The 26,382-nt window shown below is 41.9% G+C and overlaps 1 protein-coding gene across 3 annotated transcripts in view; it reads right to left on the reverse strand.

Annotated features, from left to right (window-relative positions):
• Positions 1–801: 801 nt before the first annotated feature.
• The window catches only part of LOC133537498 (piggyBac transposable element-derived protein 4-like), a 42,179-nt gene continuing 16,598 nt past the window's right edge, over positions 802–26,382 (reverse strand). For 2 of the 3 annotated variants that reach the window (XM_061878565.1, XM_061878566.1), the window contains exons 2-4: positions 17,446–17,871; positions 10,601–11,871; positions 802–4,648 (exon numbers count right to left, since the gene is read on the reverse strand). In XM_061878565.1, the coding sequence (XP_061734549.1) occupies positions 4,232–4,648; positions 10,601–11,871; positions 17,446–17,871 (2,114 nt within the window). In that variant the 3' untranslated portion in view covers positions 802–4,231. The remainder of the gene's footprint in view (positions 4,649–10,600; positions 11,872–17,445; positions 17,872–26,382) is intronic. The other variant, XM_061878567.1, reaches the window with a different exon arrangement.

Here is a 26,382-nt window from a genome sequence, read left to right on the forward strand (position 1 = left end):
TTCTTGGTTTCTTATATGGGTTTATTGTTAGGCAGTTTCATTAACGTCCTCCCAGTTAGGTAAAACAACACACAACAACAGCAGCCCGTTTTCGTCTACCTTAAAGCAGTTTGTCTGCCAAACAGCAATGTTGTGACACTCTTAAACAGGACAATACTGCCATCTACTGTACATGCATATAGTTAGAAAAACAAGGATGGATAATTCAACCCTTAACTCAAAAATGAGTAGATGAGTGTTATGTGTGTGTAAATGTGTAAATAAATGAACACTGAAATTAAAGTATTTCTTATACATATATATATATATATATATATATATATATATATATATATATATATATATATATATATATATATATAGGGCTTCACAGTGGCAGAGGGGTTAGTGCGTCTGCCTCACAATAAGAAGTTCCTGCAGTCCTGGGTTCAAATCCAGGCTTGGGATCTTTCTGTGTGGAGTTTGCATGTTCTCCCCGTGAATGCGTGGGTTCCCTCCGGGTACTCCGGCTTCCTCCCACTTCCAAAGACATGCACCTGGGGATAGGTTGATTGGCAACACTAAATTGGCCCTAGTGTGTGAATGTGAGTGTGAATGTTGTCTGTCTATCTGTGTTGGCCCTGCGATGAGGTGGCGACTCGTCCAGGGTGTACCCTGCCTTCCGCCCGATTGTAGCTGAGATAGGCGCCAGCGCCCCCCGCGACCCCGAAAGGGAATAAGCGCTAGAAAATGGATGGATGGATGGAAGGTCCCAGACTTCTGGAGGAGGTTATTCCATTGATGAAAGACTCCATAGATCAGTGTTTTTCAACCTTTTCTGAGCCAAGGCACATTTTTTTTATTGAAAAAATTTCGAGGCACACCACCAGCAGAAAACATTACAAAATGAAATTCAGCAGCCGATATTGACGATAAAAAGTTGTTCTCGCAATTGTTGGATATGAATTCAAACCATAACCAAGCATGCATCACGATAGCTCTTGTCTCAAAGTAGGTGTACTGTCATCACCTGTCACATCACGCCCTGACTTTTTGGGTGTTTTTCTGTGTGTTTTAGTTCTTGTTTTGCGCTCCTATTTTGTTGTTGATTGTCATGTCATGTACGGATGTACTTTGTGGACACCGTCTGCTGCTCCACACACTGCAAGTCTTTGCTGTCGTCCAGCATTCTGTTTTGATTTACTTTGCAGCCAGTTCCGTTTTAGCTTCGTTTTGCATTGCCATCCCAAAGCTTCAATGCCTTTTGTTTATATTTAGTTTAAGCATTAAATACCTTTTTACCTGCACCCTGCCTCCCGCTGTCGTCTGCACATTGTGATCACGACCAACCATGTTCCCGACATCTACAAAGCAATTAGCTACCTGCTGCCACCTGCTGATATGGAAGAGTATTACACGGTTACTCCGCTGATCTCCAGACAGCACAGACACTCAACAACGGCACATTTGCGGATTAGAATTACTGGTTTGCAAAAAGTATTTTTAGAGTCGGAATCAGAATCAGAAATGCTTTATTAATGTCTGGGATCATGTTTTGTTTAAATTATGTCCTGTTTGGTTTTCGGACTGTTTTTAGTTCCTGCCTTTTCGCTCCCTTGTCTTGATTCCATGGTTACCCATTAGTTTCACCTGTCATGTCCCGCACCTGATTTGTTTTGACTCACGCACCTGTTCAATAACCACAGTATTATTTAAGCCACAGTTGCCAGGTAGTCAGCCTGGCGACTTCAACCTCTACAAACCCATGATATCCATGCTGTTTTTCATACTCTTTTCTCGGTCACAGTAAGTGTTTTCGTTTTAGTTGTTCATAGTTCTGCCATTGTGCAAGTTTTAGTTTATGTTCATAGTTTTGCCTCAGTTCAAGTTTTTGTTTTTATAGCCAAGTTTGTTCTCCGCCTTGTGCGCGCCTTTTGTTTGTTCCTTTTAATAGTGTAAATAAAAGATGTCTTTACCTTCACGCCGTGCCCGCTTCAATCGCTATGCACCACGGGAAAACAAAACCCACCAAAGTCCACGTTATGACAATTAAAGCGACAATTTCCCCATTAATTTGAGCGAGGATGAAATATTTGTGGATGAGTATAGTGAGAGTGAAGGACTAGAAAAAAAAGGGCACTGGGAGCGATTCAGATGTTATTAGACACATTTACTAGGATAATTCTGGAAAATCCCTTATCTGCTTATTGTGTTACTAGTGTTTTAGTGAGATTATATAGTCATACCTGAAAGTCGGAGGAGTTTGGTGACCGCCAGTGTCTCTGAGGAAGCCACGGAGGAGCCAAGAGAGTCGCAGCTGTCTCGTTGACAGCTGCAGGAAGAACGACACAAGCTCCGCTCATGTCTACTGTAAGAGCCGGCTCATTACCACAATTTTCTCACCGAAACCTGCCGGTTGACATGTGGTAGAGAACCATGTTCGCTTGACGGCTCTGTTCCATATTAAAGCTTCACCGCCATCTTTAGGGAATGTAAAAAACAAAACAAAACACCGGCTGTGTTTGTTTTGCTGCAGCCGACCGCAATACACCAACATTTTTTTTCGTTGACGTCTCCATTATCAATTGAAAAAACTGCAAAAGATTCAGCAACACAGATGTCCAGAGAACTGTGCATTTATGCGATTAAAGCAGACTACTTATAGCTTGGATCGGGCTGGAAGAACATGTCCGCTACAACCGGTGACATCACGCGCACGCGTCATCATTCCGCGACGTTTTCAGCAGGATACTTCACGGGAAATTTAAAATTGCAATTTAGTAAACTAAACCGGCAATATTGGCATGTGTTGCAATGTTAATATGTCATCATTGATATATAAACTATCAGACTGCGTGGTCGGTAGTAGTGGCTTTCAGTAGGCCTTTAAAGCAACACTTGAAGAGCGGCGCTTCCTTGTTTAAGCGTCACCTTTACCGTTAGTTTTGAAGTCCAAACACCTCCATATTGTGCTTCACACACACTCTTTATTAACCAGTGGAATTGTTTTTTTTTTGACATTCTTCCACTTGACACAATCAACATCATGCGCCTCGGCTCTCCGATTAAAGAACGGTACCGGTACTTTTCAAAGTCAGTATAATGCCAATTTCAATTAATTAGAAATCGTGGTACTTTATTAGTATCGGTATTACGTACGACCCTAGTCCAGACTTGCCAGTCCCAGGACTATCCCAACACAGAGGAAGTGTCTTCATGTAAAAGGTATTTAAGGATAAATTGTCCTGGTAAACAGGGAAAGAAAGTAACATCAGCCCCATACTTTTCTCCTGGAAGCTGCAGTTCCAGTCCAAGGCTCGCTTGACCAAATACAAATCTGGTCAACGAATTCCTCGCCGTCGTTATGTTTGATCCATTCACACCACCAAGTCGTCCTCAGGTTCGGGCGAGGATGACAAGTAGAGATGTCCGATAATGGCTTTTGTCCAACTCTCAATTACCGATTCCGATATCAACCGATACCGATATATACAGTCGTGGAATCAACACATTATAATACCTAATTTTGTTGTGATGCCCCGCTGGATGCATTAAACAATGTAACAAGGTTTTGTAAAATTAATTAACTCCAGTTATGGAATAAAATGCCAACATGGCACTGCCATATTTATTATTGAAGTCACAAAGTGCATTATTTTTTTTAACATGCCTCAAAACTGCAACTTGGAATTTGGGACATGCTCTCCCTGAGAGCATGAGGAGGTTGAGGTGGCCGGGGTCGGGGGGGTGGGGGGCACTTGAGTTGGGGGACGGGGCTAGGTAGAGTTAGTGCTGCAAGGAGTTATGGGTATTTGTTCTGTTGTGTTTGTTGTGTTACGGTGCGGATGTTCTCCCGAAATGTGTTTGGCATTTTTGTTTGGTGTGGGTTCACAGTGTGACGCATATTTGGAACAGTGTTAAAGTTGTTTATACGGCCACCCTCAGTGTGACCTGTATGGCTGTTGACAAAGTATGGCTTGCATTCACTTGTGTGTGTGTGTGTGAAAAGCCGTAGATATTATGTGATTGGGTCGGCATGCAAAGGCAGTGCCTTAAAGGTTTATTGGCGCTCTGTACTTCTCCCTACGTCCGTGTACCACTCCGTACAGTGGCGTTTTAAAAAGTCATGCATTTTAATTTGTGAAACCGATACCGATAATTTCCGATATTAAATTTTAAAGCATTTATCGGCCGATAATATCGGCAGTCCGATATTATCGGACATCTCTAGAACCAGCAGTATACATTAATATCATTGGCATGAGTCACATAGCATTTTGAGGTGGTTTTTGCATGTTGCTTTTCCACAAATATTGCACTGGAGAACCACTCTCTTCCTCCGTGTGCACATGGAACACTGTTTTCGTTTACCTAAGGACCCCCGCCGTGGCCGCTGCTCCTCCTCCTGCTGCATCCGTGTTTGCTCAACCAGGTTTGCCGCAGCCAGTGCTTTGGGCAGACGACTCCTTTGTAGAATGGCCGGGGTGGTCAATGATTTCCCGATTTCCTCCAGGAACAGGCGTCTTTTAAACGACTTCCCGCGGTTCCATTCTGGGCGCACTGCCGTGAAGAGGACATACGCATTGTAGCACGACACATCCACCATGTGGTAGAAAAGTGTTATTGGCCACCTGTGTGTCCTCCTTCTACAAGTGAAGGGTGCACAAGCCTGCAAAAAAAAAAAAAGGTCACATGACAAAAACATTCCTGAACAATTCAAAAACACAAATTAAAAATTAAATCAAGCAGCGATGGACGGGACTGCTTTGGCTGCTGCCCCCGCGACCCAAGCCCGGTTAAGCGTTAGCTGGCCGGCAACCCATCCATCCATCCATTTTCTACCGCTTATTCCCTTTTGGGGTCGCGGGGGGCGCTGGCGCCTATCTCAGCTACAATCGGGCGGAAGGCGAGGTACACCCTGGACAAGTCGCCACCTCATCGCAGGGCCAACACAGATAGACAGACAACATTCACACACTAGGGCCAATTTAGTGTTGCCAATCAACCTATCCCCAGGTGCATGTCTTTGGAAGTGGGAGGAAGCCGGAGTACCCGGAGGGAACCCACGCATTCACGGGGAGAACATGCAAACTCCACACAGAAAGATCCCGAGCCTGGATTTGAACCCAGGACTGCAGGACCTTCGTATTGTGAGGCAGACGCACTAACCCCTCTCACCCCGTGAAGCCCTGGCCGGCAACCATCTTAACAAATATTTCACACGAGGGCGAAGCACAACTCATGTTAATATTATTCAAATAATGTATCACTGGCGCGTTTATGCCATTTATAAGATGACATACTGGGAGCGGCAGGAAGAAAAAAACAAAAAAAAAAACATCCACCTCTCTGTGTGAGCGCACGGCGGCCATCTTAGAATTGTTTTTCAATGCAGCGGTTCTTTGAAGGCTGATAAAATCAAATCCAAACCATTCAATGTCTTTACCGTAGCATAAAAAGTGCAGTTGGCCTTAAAACGCCACAACAGTCAGGCACCACATGTAAGTACCCCAAAATAAAGAATGTCGGACGGTTGTTTTTACGACATGCAGGCAAACGACAACTTTAAAACATACCGGCTTAGCTACGGCACCTGGCAGCCATCTTGGTAAAGACAATCACAGCCCCTCCCCCACGAATGTTGGTGCGTGCGCAACAGCAGCAGACGGTAAGAAAGAAATTAAAAATAAACGTCTCCCTCACTGTGTCTGCGCACGGCGGCCATCTTTGAAATGGTTTTCAGCGGAGCGGTTTTTTGAAGCCTGATAAAATCAAAACCGTAGCAGCGATTAAAACTATTTCATCAACTTTTAATCGGAAGGGTTCAATCTCTCTTCTCTTGCTAATTTGAAGCCGAAACGACAAACGGCCTCAGAGGAGATAATGTTTGAAAAAAAGCGAAACATTTTTAGCCAACTTTTGTATTGAAGGGGGAATTGCAAACTTCCTGTTGATTTTAGCTGGGAGGTAAGAGTGTATGAAATATAGGTCTAACTTAGACCTACGTAGTGGTTTTTGTTTCATGTTTCTACGACGTTCCTACTGGAAGTCCATCCATCTTCTTCCGCTTATCCGAGGTCGGGTCGCGGGGTCAGTTAGAGACAGTTTTGTCTTTGTTTTCTTCTTAGGGGGCGCTAGAGTGCAATTTTGAGTTTTGGTTTTTTGATTAGATCGCAATTTTCGCCAGTCCTGATGTGTGTGTCAAGTTTGGTGAGTTTTGAAGCATGTTAAGGGGTCAAATTACAGCTCGCAGAGGCGGCGGTATAATAAAGAATAATAATAAAACCTTAGAAATTCAATAGGGTCCTCTGTCCCAAAGGGACATCGGTCCCTGACAAGAAACAAAGCGTGATTAAACACAGTCGACAATTGTTTACAGCCACTTTAGTAAAACATTTTACCAAATCATCGAACTTTAATTATTTATTGAGTCAAAAAATTAAAGTCCGATGATTTGGTAAAATTGCAAACAGCTAAAATTACGTAAAAGGCAAACTATAACCTGCTACCAAATAATGTACAACAATTCTTCTCAACTAAAGAGCAGAAATATAACTTTGAGGGAAAATCTAATTTAAAACATTTGTATGCACGTACAACACTTCGAACCTTTAGCACAGGGGTAGGGAACCTATGGCTCTAGAGCCAGATGTGGCTCTTTTGATAACTGCATCTGGCTCTCGGATAAATCTGAGCTGACATTGCTTAACACGATAAGTAATGAATAATTCCACTTGTCATTACAGTGTTAAAAATGATGTTCAAAATATAAAACATTTTCATGCATTTTTAATCCATCCATCCGTTTTCTACCACACCTGTTCAAGAAGTTGTGTTAATGGTAAGAAGTTATTTATTTATTATTGGTTAGTGTGGGGCTTGCCCTCCTGGGGGTTCTTCAGACCACCAAGCACCGACATGAGAGCCTGTTTCAGGGTTACAGGGCGGTATAGCTCGGTTGGTAGAGCGGCCGTGCCAGCAACTTGAGGGTTGCAGGTTCGATTCCCGCTTCCGCCATCCTAGTCACCGCCGTTGTGTCCTTGGGCAAGACACTTTACCCACCTGCTCCCAGTGCCACCCACACTGGTTTAAATGTAACTTAGATATTGGGTTTCACTATGTAAAGCGCTTTGAGTCACTAGAGAAAAGCGCTATATAAATATAATTCAATTCACTTCACAATATTGTTTTATTTTTCAATAAGTCTCTCAGTTGCTTTCCAGCAATTGTATTTTTCTCTTTCGTTCTTGCTCGCGCTCTGGCTCCAGCCCCAACCCCTGCTAATAACAGAGCGACAGGTGATTAGATAACAATGCCCAGGTGGGCCATCTACGCACCTGTCGCTAATTTCGAGGCCAGTCCTGGCACACCCCAGTTTACTGCAGGCCCGCAGGCCACGCCCCTCCACAGTTATCTTCAGAATAACAATGTTATTATGAAGAATAAGAGACCTATTATACTCTAGAAATGTTGGTCTTACTTAAAAATGCACACGTTTAGTCTTGTTCAGTGTTAAGAAAAATATTATATGGCTCTTACGGAAATACTTTTTGAAATATTTGGCTTTTTGGCTCTCTCAGCCAAAAAGGTTCCCGACCCCTGCTTTAGCATATCAGTATGTGGAATTAAATCATGGAATGGATTAAGTAAACAAGTTAAACATTGTACTGGTACTGATATGATCCAATTTAAGAGGTTGTTGAAATTAATAGTGCTTACAAAGTTCAAAGAAGAAGAACTATGAGAAATACTTTCGACCTTATTACAAATAAGATATTCTTCATCTCAGTATGTTGGTAATGACTGACTTAATTACATATCACAAAACTGTTGTATTACTCATTCACGGATGTCATTTTACTGTAAAAAGGTCAGTAAATGAATGTATATATTTGTTAACGCTCTGAAGTGGGAAAGGGGCAGGATTAAATAAGCTTTGCTTCTTCCTACTCCTTTTCGGACATGATGTAAATAAAAATGATATGAAATTGTGTGAGGTATTTGTTGTGTTTTGTCATTTCCCTGCCTTCTCTTTTTTATGGTGTCAGTTTTCTTCAGTTAATTAGTCCCCAGCGAGGCACACTGGCAACAAATCCCCACTAAGGTGTATTTAAAGGGGAACATTATCACAATTTCAAAAGGGTTAAAAACAATAAAAATCAGTTCCCAGTGGCTTGTTGTATTTTTGGAAGTTTTTTACAAAATTTTACCGGTCCTGGAATATCCCTAAATAAAGCTTTAAAGTGCCTTATTTTCGCTATCTTCGAAACCACTATCCATTTCCCTGTGACGTCATACAGTGCTGCCAATGTAAACAACATGGCGGTTACCACAGAAAAATATAGCGACATTAGCTCGGATTCAGACTCGGATTTCAGCGGTTTAAGCGATTCAACAGATTACGCATGTATTGAAACAGATGGTCGGAGTATGGAGGCAGATAGCGAAAACGAAATTGAAAAAGAAATTGAAGCTATTGAGCAAATAGCTATTGACGCTATTCGGCCATACCGTGGGTGTACCTAATGAAGTGGCCCATAGCATGGCTGCCTTATTAGCATCGCCGGTAAAATGTGCGGACCAAACGATCAGGACTTTGGCATCTTGTGACACTGGAGCAACTTAAAGCCGTCGATTGGTAAGTGTTTGTTTCGCATTAAATGTGGGTATCTGGTTTCAAATGTACATACAGCTAGCGTAAATAGCATGTTAGCATCGATTACCGTAGCATGTTAGCATACCGTGACCAAATATGTCTGATTAGCACATAAGTCAACAACATCAACAAAACTCACCTTTGTGATTTTGTTGACTTAATCGTTGCAAATCCATCTGCAGGTTATCCATACATCTCTGTGCCATGTCTGTCTTAGCATCGCCGGTCAAATGTGCAGACACTCTGGTACATTCAATGGGGGTTTTAAAGTGCTTGATTTTCGCTATTTGCGATGCCACTATCCATTTCCCTGTGACGTCACACAGTGCTGCCAATGTAAACAAACAACGGCGAATACCACAGCAAGATTAGCGACATTAGCTCGGATTCAGACTCGGATTTCAGCGGCTTAAGTGATTAAACTGATTACGCATGTATTGAAACGGATGGTTGGAGTATGAAAGTATTGAAGAAGAAACTGAAGCTATTGAGCGAATAGCTATTGACACTATTCATAGCCATAGCGTGGCCGAATAGCTGCGTTAGCATTGCCGGTAAAATGTGCGGACCAAACGATCAGGACTTTCGCATCTTGTGACACTGGAGCAACTTAAATCCATCGATTGGTAAGTGTTTGTTTCGCATTAAATGTGGGTGGAAGGAAGCGTAATATAGTTGCAAATGCATCTACAGGTTATCCATACATCTCTGTGCCATGTCTGCTTTAGCACCGCCGGTAAATAGCATGTTAGCATCGATTAGCGTAGCATGTTAGCATCGATTAGCTGACAGTCAACATCAACAAAACTCACTTTTGTGATTTCGTTGACTTTATCGTTGAAAATGCATTTGCAGGTTATCCATACATCTCTATGCCATGTCTGCTTTAGCACCGCCGGTAAATAGCCTGTTAGCGTCGATTAGCGTAGCATGTTAGCATCGATTAGCTGGTAGTCACGCCGCGACCAAATACGTCTGATTAGCACATAAGTCAACATCAACAAAACTCACCTTTTTGATTTTGTTGAATTTATTGTTGCAAATGCATCTGCATACATCTCTGTGCCATGTCTGTCGTCGCCGGTAAAATGTGGAGACACTCCCGCACATTCAATGAGGGTCTGGCGGCAGACACTTTCGCATCTTCGGGCCAGTGGTGCAACTTGAATCCCTCCCTGTTAGTGTTGTTACACCCTCCGACAACACACCGACGAGGCATGATGTCTCCAAGGTTCCAAAAGATAGTCGAAAAAACGGAAAATAACAGAGCTGAGACCCAATGTTTACAATGGGTTGAAAATGAAAATGGCGGCTGTATTACCTCGGCGACGTCACATTCTGATGTCATCGCCTCCGGAGCGATAAACAGAAAGGCGTTTAATTCGCCAAAATTCACCCATTTAGAGTTCGGAAATCGGTTAAAAAAATATATGGTCTTTTTTCTGCACCATCAAGGTATATATTGACGCTTACATAGGTCTGCTGATAATGTTCCCCTTTAAGCTCGTCACCGACAGCTGGGTCCTGACAGTTACTTTCTCCTGCACCTCCCACGTGCATGTGCCTGCTTCACTTCGTCAATCCTGGTATGTTGTCTCTCCTTATTCCTGAAATTCCTCACCTCTTTGTGTTTGCTTCCTAGCCTCCCTGAGGTGAAAAGGATTTTGTGTTGGACCTTTTTGTTGGGCTCGGTGCGCGCTGGCCTTTTCCCCTGCCGACCACTGAGGGACCTGTTTTTGTTTGTTTATTCACGGTGTGCACTTCTGCCCCATCGCCTTTTGTTACCCTTTTTGGACTTATTGAATTTCCCCTTTTTGTAATTCAACCTTGCCTCCCGTCTCTGCATCCTGGGGTCACATCCTTGACCAATTCATAACAGAATTATGCTGTTAAGTGTGTTCATGTTCAGGAAAGACGGAAAGAAAATTGTAAAAAATAAAACAAGTGATGCAAAATTGTGATTACCTGGTTTAGGCGGTTTACAGCTCCTTTGCACAAATTATAGTCAAGGATCATCTGGGGTTCCTTCTTTCCTGTGTCCTGGACTTTTGGCTCCCGGTGCTTTGTGCTCATAAGGAGGACATTTTTCCCCTTCTTTGCCACATATGAGACCAACGTCCTTTTTTCTGTGAAGGCAAACTTTGAAGACAGAACTTTTCTGCCTCCAATTTTGACCAGCTGTGGGGGAAGCTCTTGCTTATTAGTTCTTATTGTCCCCACTAAGGCCATCTTCTTTTTTTGGAGCTCCGCAGCAAGGGGGAAGGAAGTAAAAAAGTTATTTGTGGTTATCGTGTGGCCCTCGAGGCCATCGGAGAGTTCCAGAACGACCCTCATTCCCTGGTCGACCTCCCCGGCTGCTGCAGAAGCAGGCGTTCCAGTGTGGACCTGCATGTTCCACGCGTAGGACGTCTCAACGTCGCACAGGGTCCAGATCTTCAGGCCATATTTGGCAGGTTTTGGCGGTATGAGCAATTTGAAAGAGCAATGGCCCCTAAATGGGATAAATTGCTCATCAACGCAGACGTCTCTGGATGGGTTGAACATGCGGGGAAGGAGGGTGTTCCATTTGGTCCAGACGTCTCTGATAGGGGCCAGGTTGTCCCGTATGTGGCGGGTTGGCCGGGAGAGTTCGTCGTCAAAACTCACCGCCCTGTTGATGCTGACAAAACGCTTTTTGCTCATGGTCGCGGCAAATACCGATCGTCCGGTCTCGCCGTCCCACATGCTTTTTGTGGATTCGTGCCGGGACTTGAAAATCCCGGACAGAATGAGGAGGCCCAGGTAGGCCCGCAGCTCCACCATGTTTATGTCTTGCCAAGCCGTGACGGACCTTTGGCCTTGCAAATTGGTCATCTGCAGGAGATGTTGCATTATGTCCTCGGGGAAAAAAAGTCCAAATGCCGTTTCCGGGCTCCGGATTCTCGACACGGCATAGTTCGTGGGTCCAGAGTTCCAAATTGGAGGAGGCAAAAAAGGCAACGCGACCTCATGCGATGGCGACCACAAAATTTCTCTATTCCGTGACCTCCAAACATCTTGACTGTCAATGTTGCCATTTTTCTCCTCCTTTTCCTCCTCCTCCTCCTCAGAACTGCAAGGATCTTTAATGTCAGGACCAAAGTCGTCTGAGCTCTCCTGGCTCTCAGAAGAAAAGTCTTCGTGCAAGATGTCGTCATCCTCCAAAGGCTCCATAACTGCGTCATGAGCTGCTCGGCAAAAGTTTTTCTTCATGGCTGCTGTTGATTAGACAATAAGCTGAATGAAATGACAACAAACCTGCAGTGCATCTGGAAGTGTGAAGTGAAGTGAATTATATTTATATAGCGCTTTTCTCTAGTGACTCAAAGCGCTTTACATAGTGAAACCCAATATCTAAGTTACATTTAAACCAGTGTGGGTGGCACTGGGAGCAGGTGGGTAAAGTGTCTTGCCCAAGGACACAACGGCAGTGACTAGGATGGCGGAAGCGGGAATCGAACCTGCAACCCTCAAGTTGCTGACACGGCCACTCTACCAACCGAGCTATGCCGCCCCATGGAAAGTATTTACAGCGCTTCACTTTTTTACACATTTTGTTATGTTAGAGCTAGAGATGTCCGATAATAACGGACTGCCGATATCATCAGCCAATAAATGCTTTAAAATGTAATATCAGGAATTATCGGTATCAGTTTAAAAAAGTAAAATTTATGACTTTTTAAAACTCCGCTGTGTACACAGACGTAGGGAGAAGTACAGAGCGCCAATAAACCTTAAAGGCACTGCCTTTGCTTGAGGGCCCAATCACATAAAATCTACGGCTTTTACACACCCACAAGTGAATGCAAGGCATACTTGGTCAACAGCCATACAGGTCACACTGAGGGTGGCCGTATAAACAACTTTAACACTGTTAAAAATATGTGCCACGCTGTGAACCCACACCAAACAAGAATGACAAACACATTTCACGAGAACATCCACACCGTAAAGCAACATAAACACAACAGAACAAATACCCAGAATCCATTGCAGCACTAACTTTTCCGGGACGCTATAATATACACCCCCCCCGTTACCCCCTAACACCCCCCAGAAAACCGCTGTCAGTAACTACAATTCGTCGCTACATCTGCAAGTGCAAGTTAAAACTCTACTATGCAAAGCGAACAACATTTATCAACAACACCCAGAAACGCCGCCGGCTTTGCTGGGCCCGGGCTCATCTAAGATGGACTGATGCAAAGTGGAAAAGTGTTTTCTGGTCTGACGAGTCCACATTTCAAATTGTTTTTGGAAACTGTGGGCGTCGTGTACTCCGGATCAAAGAGGAAAAGAATCATCCGGATTGTTATAGATGCAAAGTTCAAAAGCCAGCATCAGTGATGGTATGGGGGTGTATTAGTGCCCAAGGCCTGGGTAACTTACACATCAGTGAAGGCACCATTAATGCTGAAAGGTACATACAGGTTTTGGAGCAACATATGTTGCCATTCAAGCAATGTTATCATGGACGCCCCTGCTTATTTCAGCAAGACAATGCCAAGCCACGTGTTACAACAGCGTGGCTTCGTAGTAAAAGAGTGCGAGTACTAGATTGGCCTGCCTGTCGTCCAGACCTGTCTCACATTGAAAATGTGTAGCACATTATGAAGCCTAAAATACCACAACGGTAAAAATTGTTAAAATGCCCCTAAGCCAACTTTTTTGCAATGCGTTGCTGCTATTAAATTCCAAAATAATGATTATTTTCAACAAAAAAAAATTCTCAGTTGGAACATTAAATATTTTGTCCTTGCAGTCTATTTAAGCGAATATAAGATGAAAAGGATTTGCAAATCATTCTGTTTTTATTTACAAATTACACAATCCGCCAACTTCACTGCTTTTGGGTTTTGTAGGTCCCCTCTAAATAAACAACTATTTTTCGATTTGTCATAATCTTCATTTTAACAAAAAAAAATAACATCAGCATCAAAATTGCACTTTCAACATGTGTGCATGGATAAAAAAAAATAAAATAAATAAAAATAAATAAATAAATAAATTAAAAAAAAAATATATATATATATATATCCATCCATCCATTTACTACCGCTTATTCCCCTTCGGGGTTGCGGGGGGCGCTGGTGCCTATCTCAGCTACAATCGGGCGGAAGGCGGAGTACACCCTGGACAAGTCGCCACCTCATCGCAGGGCCAACACAGATAGACAGACAACATTTACACACTTTGGCCAATTTAGTGTTGCCAATCAACCTATCCCCAGGTGCATGTCTTTGGAAGTGGGAGGAAGCCGGAGTACCCGGAGGGAACCCACGCAGTCACGGGGAGAACATGCAAACTCCACACAGAAAGATCCCGAGCCTGGATTTGAACCCAGGACTGCAGGAACTTCGTATTGTGAGGCAGTCGCACTAACCCCTCTGCCACCGTGAAGCAAAACTGTTCGCCGCCGCGCTGGTGTAAACTCAATTGCAGCGGCCTTACATAAACTATGTTGCCATATTTCAAGTTCCACACAATACACGCGGTCTGGATTTTATACTTATAAGTTACACTCATTGAATGATTAATTGAAGCAACAGAACGTAAGTCAAATCTTTTTTCTAATCAATTTAGTTGATTAAATGTAGCAGCCCTACTGGGCTAATCTAAAATATATTGTGCACGTCATTTAACATTGTTTCAAAGTCCATTTCTGAGATGATATAATTGTTGATGACTGAAGTGCTGATATCAACCCCCCAGGTGAAACCCGCTCAACATCCCAACCCTAGGATTGTAAATAAAGTAAATAATTCAATGTATATACTATGATGATTAACTTATGTGATGATTGTATTTTGCTGATAGTATATATTTGTACCATGAATTGATTAACGTGGACCCCGACTTAAACAAGTTGAAAAACGTATTCAGGTGTTACCATTTAGTGGTCAATTGTACGGAATATGTACTGTACTGTGCAATCTACTAATAAAAGTCTCAATCAATCAATAACGTCTAGTATATTGTAACTAACATAGGTCTAATGCCACCAAGTGAGCGGCTTTCCTGGGCTATTGATTGGACAAAATGTGCACGACAGTTGTAAAACGCATTGGCGAGTGGACAGAGACTGTTTAGAGACAACAATTGTGTGGATGGAGATTATTTAACACCGTAGAAGTACTCATGTTTGTGTCGACATGGCCTAAGGAGACGCCGGCGGCTGAAGAAGCTGAAAAAAAGGCCTTGAGGATTCACTTGAAAAGTACACCTTAACACTGGTTGTATATATTACTATATTTTGGATACTTGTTTATCATGTTTATCACTTCCCCTTCAATTTGGTACAACATGTTAAATGTTGACCAAGTTTGTTAAATGTGTGCAGAAAACACTGTTATATCTAAATGTAAAAAATAATATATCAATCAATCAATCAATGTTTACTTATATAGCCCTAAATCACTAGTGTCTCAAAGGGCTGCACAAACCACAACGACATCCTCGGTAGGCCCACATAAGGGCAAGGAAAACTCACACCCAGTGGGACGTCGGTGACAATGATGACTATGAGAACCTTGGAGAGGAGGAAAGCAATGGATGTCGAGCGGGTCTAACATGATACTGTGAAAGTTCAATCCACAATGGATCCAACACAGTCGCGAGAGTCCAGTCCAAAGCGGATCCAACACAGCAGCGAGAGTCCCGTTCACAGCGGAGCCAGCAGGAAACCATCCCAAGCGGAGGCGGATCAGCATCGCAGAGATGTCCCCAGCCGATACACAGGCAAGCAGTACATGGCCACCGGATCGGACCGGAGAGTGGGACATAGAAGAAAAAGAAAAGAACCGGCAGATCAACTGGTCTAAAAAGGGAGTCTATTTAAAGGCTAGAGTATACAAATGAGTTTTAAGGTGAGACTTAAATGCTTCTACTGAGGTGGCATCTCAAACTGTTACCGGGAGGGCATTCCAGAGTACTGGAGCCCGAACGGAAAACGCTCTATAGCCCGCAGACTTTTTTTGGGCTTTGGGAATCACTAACAAGCCGGAGTCCTTTGAAGGCAGATTTCTTGCCGGGACATATGGTGCAATACAATCGGCAAGATAGGATGGAGCTAGACCGTATATTTATATATTATACGTAGCACCGGCTGAAAATGCATAATAAAGAAGGAAAAAAACGGATTTTATCATATAAATTTCCCCCAAAAATGCGACTTATACTCCAGTGCGACGATATATGTTATATAAGAATAGACATTTGAAATGCAATTTAAAATAAATAAAGAATAGTGAACAACAGGCTGAATAAGTGTACGTTATATGAGGCATAAATAACCAACTGAAAACGTGCCGGCTATGTTAACCTAACATATTATGGTAAGAGTCATTCATATAACTATAACATATAGAACAGGGGTCGGGAACCTTTTTGGCTGAGAGAGCCAAGAAGCCAAATATTTAAAAATGTATTTCCGTAAGAGCCATATAATATTTTTTTTACACTGAAAACAACTAATCACGTACATTTTTAAGTAAAACCAACATTTATAGAGTATAATAAGTTGGTTATTCTCTGTAGTAACATAGTTATTCTGAAGCTAACTGTGGAAGGGGGTGTGGCCTGCAGGCCTGCAGCGAAGCAGGGTGTGCCAGGACCGGCCTCGAAATCAGCGACAGGTGTGTAAATGGCCCACCTGGGCCTTTTTATCTAATCACCTGTCGCTATGTTATAAGCAGCAGCCAGGAGGAGAGACGGGGTTGGGGTTGGAGCCGGAGTGCGAGCGAGAACGAAAGAGAAAAAGACAATTGCTGGAAAGCAACTGAGAGACTTACTGAAAAATAAAACAATATTGTAACCCTGAAACAGGCTCTCATGTCGGTGCTTGGGGGTCTGAAGAACCCCCAGGAGGGCAAGCCCCACACTAACCAATAATAAATAAATAACTTTTTACCATTAACGCAACTTCTTGAACAGGTGCGGTAGAAAACGGATGGATGGATTAAAATGCACGAGAATGTTTTATATGTTCAACGTTACTTTTAACACTGTGATTACAAGCGGAATTAATCATTACTTACCGTGTCAAGCAACGTCAGCTCAGATTTATCCGAGAGCCAGATGCAGTCATCAAAAGAGCCACATCTGGCTCTAGAGCCATAGGTTCCCTACCCCTGATATAGAACATGCTATACGTTTATCAAACAATCTGTCACTCCTAATCGCTGAACCCCATGAAATCTTCTTCCTCGATGTCGCTTCTAAACAACTCTGCCAACTCCAAAGGTATGCGCCGCTTCCTCTTGTCGTTTTCTGCTGCATATTTCACTACGTCCAGCTTGTAGTCTGCAGTACATGATTTCCTTTTCGGTGCCATTTTTGTTCAGCCCTTCTCAGTTTTTATAAGTTACCGCCAACGACGAAATAATCCATTTTAATAGCTACGGCAGTAGCATATAGCAGTTAGCATTCCATCACCCACAATGCACTTCTGCCATGACTCTCCCCCGCCAAATTCTTATTGGTTGACGTGTATGTGACGATTGCCGACATTTTCTTCGTCTCTTCCGCGAATGAGATAAGTAATATTATTTGATATTTTACGGTAATGTGTTAATAATTTCACACAAGAGTCGCTGTGACTTATAGTCCGAAAAATACGGTAATAAGTTACTGGCATTCAGGAGCAAGAAGTGAACGGTTTCAGCTTAAAAACATAAATATCATGCATCCCTACTTTTCCTCCTGTGTGTTTTAGCCTATTATACTTAACAGAGAATATTTCACCATATTATGAACAACTAAAAGGTTTTTCTCCTTTCTCCCATATGTCTTACCTGTATTTTTTTCAGAGCATTCAGAGTGTTTGTCATTGGTGTAAGTCCTCATATCACTTCCCCAGTCTGTGTTTAAATGTTCTTGAATGTCTTCCTCATCTTTAACCTCAGTATCTGAAAGTGGAGCTAAGAGGTTGTCAGCTGGCGATCCTCCCTCAGCTTCTGTGCTCATGTGTTGTGGTGAACCGCTGCATGAAGGCTGCTTACTTGGACTGTGGAGAAGCCGTGAGGACTCAGGTAGTTTGGCTTCATGGTTTTCAGTCTCCATGGAGACACCAGTCAGGAGCAACTTTGGCCCTCGAAGACAGAGTTCCTCCTCTTCTTCTTTAATGTGGGGGAGTTGTGTAACCTCCTGCGTCAAAGGCGAGCTCCTTTCCTGCGGTAGAGGGGTAACTCCATCCGGACGACCAACCAGCTGCTGGAAGTCTGTCAAACACAAGCGACATAAAAACACTTTTCTTCATTCTCAACCGTATGCGGCACATTGTACCGACATTTTTGTAGTTTTCGTTTTCTGTGCCATCTATAATAATGGAATACCCTGGCCTGTGGGCACTTTGTCTCTACAAGCTTAAACTTGCTGTATGTATGCAGAGAAAAGGGGCACGGCGTCTCCAGTTCCCTTTTTCACCGCAGAAACGTTCCAAAATACGCGGGTAACTTCCCACAGTCTAAACAACATTATAAAAAAATACTACAATGATAAACCTTAAAGGGGAAAATTACCACGATTTCAAAAGGGTTAAAAACAATAAAAATCAGTTCCCAGTGGCTTGTTGTATTTTTTGAAGTTTTTTACAAAATTTTACCGGTCCTGGAATATCCCTAAATAAAGCTTTAAAGTGCCTTATTTTCGCTCTCTTCGAAACCACTATCCATTTCCCTGTGACGTCACACAGTGCTGCCAATACAAACAACATGGCGGTTACCACAGCAAAATATAGCGACATTAGCTCGGATTCAGACTCGGATTTCAGCGGTTTAAGCGATTCAACAGATTACGCATGTATTGAAACAGATGGTCGGAGTATGGAGGCAGATAGCGAAAACGAAATTGAAAAAGAAATTGAAGCTATTGAGCAAATAGCTATTGACGCTATTCGGCCATAGCGTGGGTGTACCTAATGAAGTGGCCCATAGCATGGCTGCCTTATTAGCATCGCCGGTAAAATGTGCGGACCAAACGATCAGGACTTTGGCATCTTGTGACACTGGAGCAACTTAAATCCGTCGATTGGTAAGTGTTTGTTTCGCATTAAATGTGGGTATCTGGTTTCAAATGTACATACAGCTAGCGTAAATAGCATGTTAGCATCGATTACCGTAGCATGTTAGCATACCGTGACCAAATATGTCTGATTAGCACATAAGTCAACAACATCAACAAAACTCACCTTTGTGATTTTGTTGACTATCGTTGCAAATGCATCTGCAGGTTATCCATACATCTCTGTGCCATGTCTGTCTTAGCATCGCCGGTCAAATGTGGAGACACTCTGGTACATTCAATGGGGGTCTGGCGGCAGATTTCTTGCCAGTGGTGCAACTTGAATCCCTCCCTGTTAGTGTTGTTACACCCTCCGACAACACACCGACGAGGCATGATGTCTCCTAGGTTCCAAAAAATAGTCGAAAAAACGGAAAATAACAGAGCTGAGACCCGGTGTTTGTAATGTGAAAATGAAAATGGCGGGTGTGTTACCTCGGTGACGTCACGTTCTGACGTCATCGCTACAAGACCGATAAACAGATAGGCGTTTAATTTGCCAAAATTCACTCATTTAGAGTTCGGAAATCGGTTAAAAAAATACATGGTCTTTTTTCTGCAACATCAAGGTATATATTGACACTTACATAGGTTTGGTGATAATGTTCCCCTTTAATTTATCCCACCATGGGCATTTTTTTTAGGTTGCAGTGCAGATTTTAACATACATACAGTAACAAAATAAAACGTAACGACAAATACAAAATGAGTGATAAATAATGTATATTACGCACCAATAGGATTGCACTATGTATAGATAAATAATTCAAAAAAAGAAGAAATGTCCGATAAATTCTTTAAAATGAAATATCGGAAATTATTGGTATCGGTTTCAAAAAGTAAAATAAATGACTTTTTAAAATGCTGTTGTACAGAGCGGTACATATCCGGTAAAACACAGACGTAGGGAGCAGTTCAGAGCAGTTGCGTCTCCCAGTCAGCCCTCCCTTCTCCCACACACGACAAAGTAGTTGACGACTGCAGCATGAGAGGTTTACTGGCGACGCTTGATGACCTCATCAAATCGCCGCGAGCGGAGCATAACTACAAGAATGTGTTGTTGCCGGTGCTGTAGCCGTGGCTAACAAGCAAGCTCGCTTAGTGACTGACTAACGACACCATGTCTATGGTTTGGGATTATTTTAAAGTGTGTCTGACGGACAAAAAACTGACAATTTGCAATGACTGCAAAAAGTTGGTTATGCGACGAGGAACCAAGACGTCTTCCTTTAATACAAGCAATTTGATCTCCCACTTCTTCAACAATCATAAGGAGATACACGATGAATACAAGCGGAAGATGGATGAAAATCAAACACCGAAAGCAGCTTGCAGTGAACGGAAGTGCCCTGTCTCAACGCAGCATTTCAGAAGCTCTGGCTGACTGCTAGGCCACTTCAAGCACTCACCACTAGCTTGCAGCACATTTTTGTTACTCATACAAATATGTTCGAGCAGGGCAGATTGAGCCCAGTTTATAATTTCCTGTTATACAGTATACCAGGCAATCTTATACCAAAGGAGGACTATGCAATTGTTTACTTTATTACTCTAGTAAACTCTGGACGCAAGCTGTGAGCCTTCATTGTTTTTGTAGCTGTTGTTTTGAGGCATGTTTAAACAAAATAAATAAATAATGCACTTTGTGAAAGTTAAAGTATAGTATTTCCCATAATTGTAGTGGGTATCAGGATTATCTCAGGGAGAGCATGTCCCAAACTCCAGGCTGCTGTTTTGAGGCATGTTAAAAAAAAAAAAAATGCACTTTGTAACTTCAATAATAAATAAATTCCATAACTTGAGTTAAAGTTATTCTCTTATTATGGAAAAACCTTGTTACATTGTTTAATGCATCCAGCGGGGCATCACAACAAAATTAGGCATAACAATGTGTTCATTTCGCAACTGTATATATCAGTATTGGTTGATAAGAGTTTGACAATAACGGAGTATCAAATATCGGCAACAAAAACAATATCGGACATCGCTGAAAAAAAAATCTAGCTAAACACCTACTACATATTGCACACTGAATTTTTTTCACGGCAAGAAAAAAAATCATCACCTAAGTGTATTGTTTGTTTTTGTTTCATTCCCTCGCAAATATGTTTAATTTTTCTCTTTCATTTGTCGTAGTAGTTTGGTTTAATGTCTTGGATTATTATGTGGAAAGTACAAACCCCGTTTCCATATGAGTTGGGAAATTGTGTTGGATGTAAATATAAACGGAATACAATGATTTGCAAATCATTTTCAACCCATATTCAGTTGAATATGCTACAAAGACAACATATTTGATGTTCAAACTGATAAACATTTTTTTTTGTGTGCAAATAATCATTAACTTTGGGATTTGATGCCAGCAACACGTGACAAAGAAGTTGGGAAAGGTGGCAATAAATACTGATAAAGTTGAGGAATGCTCATCAAACACTTATTTGGAACATCCCACAGGCGTGCAGGCTTATTGGGAACAGTTGGGTGCCATGATTGGCTATAAAAACAACGTCCATGAAATGCTAAGTAATTCACAAACAAGGATGGGGTGAGGGTCACCACTTTGTAAGCAAATTATCAGCAAGCTTTTGCAAGGAATTTAGGGATTTTACCATCTACTGTCTGTAAAATCATCAAAAGGTTCAGAGAATCTGGAGAAATCCCTCCACGTAAGCGAGGACATTACGGACCTTTGATCTTTCAGGCGGTACGGCATCAAAAACCGACATCAGTGTGTAAAGGATATCACCACATGGGCTCAGGAACACTTCATAAAACCACTGTCAGTAACTACTGTTGGTCGCTACATATGTAAGTGCAAGTTAAAACTCTACTATGCAAAGCCAAACCCATTTATCAACAAGACCCTGAAACGCCGTCGACTTTGCTGGGCCCAAGCTTATCTGAGATGGACTGTTGATGCAAAGTGGAAAAGTGTTCTGTGGTCTGACGAGTCCACATTTCAAATTATATTTGGAAACAGAGGATGTGGTGTCTTCCAGAACAAAGAGGAAATTAACAATTCGGATTGTTATAGGTGCAAAGTTCAAAAGCCAGCATCTGTGATGGTATGGGGGTGTATTAGTGCCCAAGACCATGGGTAACTTACACATCTGTGAAGGCACCATTAATGCTGAATGGTCCATACAGGTTTTGGAGCAACATATGTTGTCATCCAAGCAACGTTATCATGGACGCCCCTGCTTATTTCAGCAAGACAATGCCAAGCCACGTGTTACAACAGCGTGGCTTCGTAGTAAAAGAGTGCGGGTACTTTCCTGGCCCGCCTGCAGTCCAGACCTGTCTCCCATCGAAAATGTGTGGCGCATTATGAAGCGTAAAATACGACAGCGGAGACCCCTGTTGAACGACTGAAGCTCTACATAAAACAAGAATGGGAAAGAATTCCACTTTCAAAGCTTCAACAATTAGTTTCCTCAGTTCCCAAGCGTTTATTGATTGTTATTAAAAGAAAAGGTGATGTAACACAGTGCTGAACATGCCCTTTCCCAACTATTTTGGCACGTGTTGCAGCCATGAAATTCTAAGTTAATTATTATTCGCAAGAAAAAAATAAAGATTATGAGTTTGAACATCAAATATCTTGTCTTTGTAGTGCATTTAACTGAATATGGGTTGACAATGATTTGCAAATCATTGTATTCCGTTTATATTTACATCTAACACAATTTCCCAACTCATATGGAAACAGGATTTGTATAATGGACATATTTTGTTTGTACACATTTTAAACTATAGAACATTTAGTCCATATGGTTTCTGTTCTCACATGGAAACTTCTGGATAGTTCCTTTTCTTAACATTACTTTATAGAGTTTTTGACATGTACATTTGCAAGAAATGCAATCCAATTCATCGCAAATGTCCTTTTAATTGAGATAGTTCCTTTGAACTTTATTCCAAAATGACAGAATATCTATGATGACAACACACAATTGCTTTGGTGCATCAGGAAAATTGGAAGTGTTCAAAGTATTCCAACCCAAATTAATTTTGCTTTGTTTCCGAGTTGACCTCATTGACCTGACGATTTATTTTTACCAGCTCGAGAGCTTGATAATGTAATTTGCCAGACACAAATACATTGGTTGTCATAATGCTTTTAAATAAAATAAAACACCAAAAAGTATATGCATTTATGTTGAATATCTGTCTGTTTTCGACAGTTATTATCTATTGACTTTTTTTTTTTTTTGCTGTTGAGGTCTTTTTGGCCACACGGTTTATCGCTGTCCATGGACCGGTACAAGGCTGTGGTTCAGTGGAAGTCCAGTTGCAAGAACAAACGGCAAAATGCTGATTATCTTACTAAACGTCAGTAGAAAAGCAGACAAAAAAAAAACAATAAATAATGTAAGACAAGTGAAGAAAAAGAGGCAGCACGGTGCAACAGGGTTTAGTGCATGTGCCTCACTATTCGAAGGTCCTGAGTAGTGCTGAGTTCAATCCCTGGCTCGGGATCGTTCTGTGTGGAGTTTGCATGTTCTCCCCGTGACTGCGTGGGTTCCCTCCGGGTACTCCGGCTTCCTCCCACCTTCAAAAACATGCACCTGGGGATAGGTTGATTGGCAACACTAAATGGGCCCTAGTGTGTGAATGTGAGTGTCAATGTTGTCTGTCTATCTGTGTTGGCCTTGCAATTAAGTGGCGACTTGTCCAGGGTGTACACAGCCTTCCGCCCGAATGCAGCTGAGATAGGCTCTGTCACGCCAAATTTCTTCCCCCCTACAAAAACCTTCCCCCCCCCATTTACTTCCGGGGTCACGATTAATACAGACGTTTTGTTAAAGCTATATTATAAAAAATATAAGGCTATATTAGAAAAAATACAGACGTTTTGTTAACGCGATATTATAAAAAAAATGTAAAAAAACAGTTTACAAACATGGGATGACGCATTTACTTCCGGGGTCACATTTCCTCTTATGTCATCCCATAGCTTGCGTTTGTAAATTGTTTTAAAAAAAATTTTTTATAATATAGCCTTAACAAAACGTCTGTATTTTTACAATATAGCGTTATATTTTTTATAATATAGCGTTAACAAAACGTCTCTATTAACCATGACCCCGGAAGTAAATGGTAAGGGGGGGGGGGGTTAGTAGGGAGAAGAAATTTGGCGTGACAGCTCCAGTACCCCACGCGACCCCAAAAGGGACAAGCGGTAGAAAATGGATGGATGGAAGTGTATCGTTTGTTTTTGTTTCATTCTTTCGTAAATATCTTTAATTTTCTCTTTCATTTGTCATAGTAGTTTTGTTTAATGTCTTGGATTATTGTCTGGAAAGTGTATTGGAGATATTTTGATTGATTGATTGATTGAAACTTGTATTAGTGGATTGCACAGTACAGTACATATTCCCTACAATCGACCACTAAATGGTAACCCTGTGTCGGTGCGCGTACCGCTTTTAGAAAGTCACGTGACCGATCATGAGCTGTTTTAGTCACGTGACCGATACGCAAACTGTGTGGCACCTGCGCGCCAACCTGTGTTCATAAGGAAGTGCATTTGTAAACGAGATGCTGCTGCCAACAGAATCGCCGCACTTCTGTCGTTGTTTATTTGTCATTTATTGTCGTCGAAGATCATGGAGCAGACTCGGGGGAAAAAAAAAAAAAGGTATTTGTGTTTATTTCCTTGTCGTTTCATTCTGTTCTCTCAAAGTTTCTACTCGATCTTTTCGTAGGGCTGTAACGGTACGTGTATTTGTATTGAACCGTTTCGGTACAAGGGGTTTTCTAAGGTAAAGTCTTAACAAGCTGCTTTGCTTCTTCTGCTTCATCACCCAGCATTGTCCCACCCACACAACCCATCTGGTTCCATTAAAAAACATTAAAAGCCGATCTCTTTGATAACTCAGTTGGTAGAGTGGAGGGCTATACTTGCTTATGCTGAGTTCCTTAGGGCACTGGTTCAAATCCAGCTCATTATGTTTTTACCATGAATTGATTAACGTGGACCCCGACTTAAACAAGTTGAAAAACTTATTCGGGTGTTTCCATTTAGTGGTCAATTTTACGGAATGTGTACTGAACTGTGCAATCTACTAATAAAAGTTTCAATCAATCAGTCAACAGTGCGTATTCAGAGCGCATGTAAAAAATAAAAATAAAAAAATAAAAATTCCCAGTCCACAAACATCCTCATCCACAATACGTTCTCTAGATTTCCATGTTATGATACATGTTCACATTATTTATTGACTGCATCTAAAAAAGATTGAAAAAATATTTTTATTTAAATGAAATACAATGACTTGGTTTATATTATTGTATAGACTAGGTTAGTGTTTCTCAACCTTTTTTGAACCAAGGCACATATTTTGCGTTGAAAAAATCCAGCGGCACACCAACAGCAGAAATCATTAAAAATATGAAACTCAGTTTACAGTAAAAAGTCCATCCATCCATTTTCTACCGCTTATTCCCTTTTGGGGTGGCGAGGGGCGCTGGCGCCTATCTCAGCTACAATCGGGTGGAAGGCGGGGTACACCCTGGACAAGTTGCCACCTCATCGCAGGGCACAGTAAAAAGTCATTGTCGCAATTATTGGATATGACTTTAAGCATGCATGACTATAGCTCTTGTCTCAAAGTAGGTGTACTGTCACCCCCTGTCACATCACGCCGTGACTTATTTTGAGTTTTTTGCTGTTTTCCTGTCTGTAGTGTTTTACTTCTTGTCTTGCGCTCCTATTTTGGTGGCTTTTTCTCTTTTTTTTTGGTATTTTCCTGTGGGCAATATTTCCCAAATCTACTTTGCTTTAGCAATCAAGACTGTTTCTGTTGTTTTGATCCTCCTTTGTGGGGACATTGTTGATTGTAATGTCATGTTCGGATGTACATTGTCTTTGCTACCCAGTAAGTCTTTGCTGTCGTCCAGCATTCTGTTTTTCTTTACTTTGCAGCCAGTTCAGTTTTAGTTTCCTTCTGCATAGCCTTCTCTAAGCTTCAAATCATTTTCTTAGGGGCACTCACCTTTTGTTTACTTTTAGTTTAAGCATTAGATACCTTTTTACCTACACCCTGCATTCCGCTGTTTCGGACATCTACAAAGCAATTAGCTACCAGCTGCCACCTACTCATATGGAAGAGTATTACACGGTTCAACAACAACACATCATTTGCAGACTTTAATTACTGGTGTGCAAACAAATATTTTCAACCCAAATATGTTAAATTAGATATCTCCCACGACACACTAGTGTGCCGCGGCACAGTGGTTGGAAAGCACTGTACTAGGTCCATAGGTTGCATGTAGGGATTTTTAATGTCCAGCAGATGTCAGTATTTAGTGACACACTTTTGCAATGTGTCCAAAGGCTACATGACGCCTCATCAACCCATCACTAGTTCGGGACTGGGTCCACGTTAATCAATTAATTGTTTGTACACATTTTGAAAAACTATAGATTTCCGTTCGGGCTCCAGTACTCTGGAATGCCCTCCCGGTAACAGTTCGAGATGCCACCTCAGTAGAAGCATTTAAGTCTCGCCTTAAAACTCATTTGTATACTCTAGCCTTTAAATAGACTCCCTTTTTAGACCAGTTGATCTGCCGTTTCTTTTCTTTTTCTTCTATGTCCCACTCTCCCTTGTGGAGGGGGTCCGGTCCGATCCGGTGGCCATGTACTGCTTGCCTTTGTATCG

This window comes from Nerophis ophidion, linkage group LG18 (assembly GCF_033978795.1).
Source record: "Nerophis ophidion isolate RoL-2023_Sa linkage group LG18, RoL_Noph_v1.0, whole genome shotgun sequence".
NCBI lineage: Eukaryota > Metazoa > Chordata > Actinopteri > Syngnathiformes > Syngnathidae > Nerophis > Nerophis ophidion.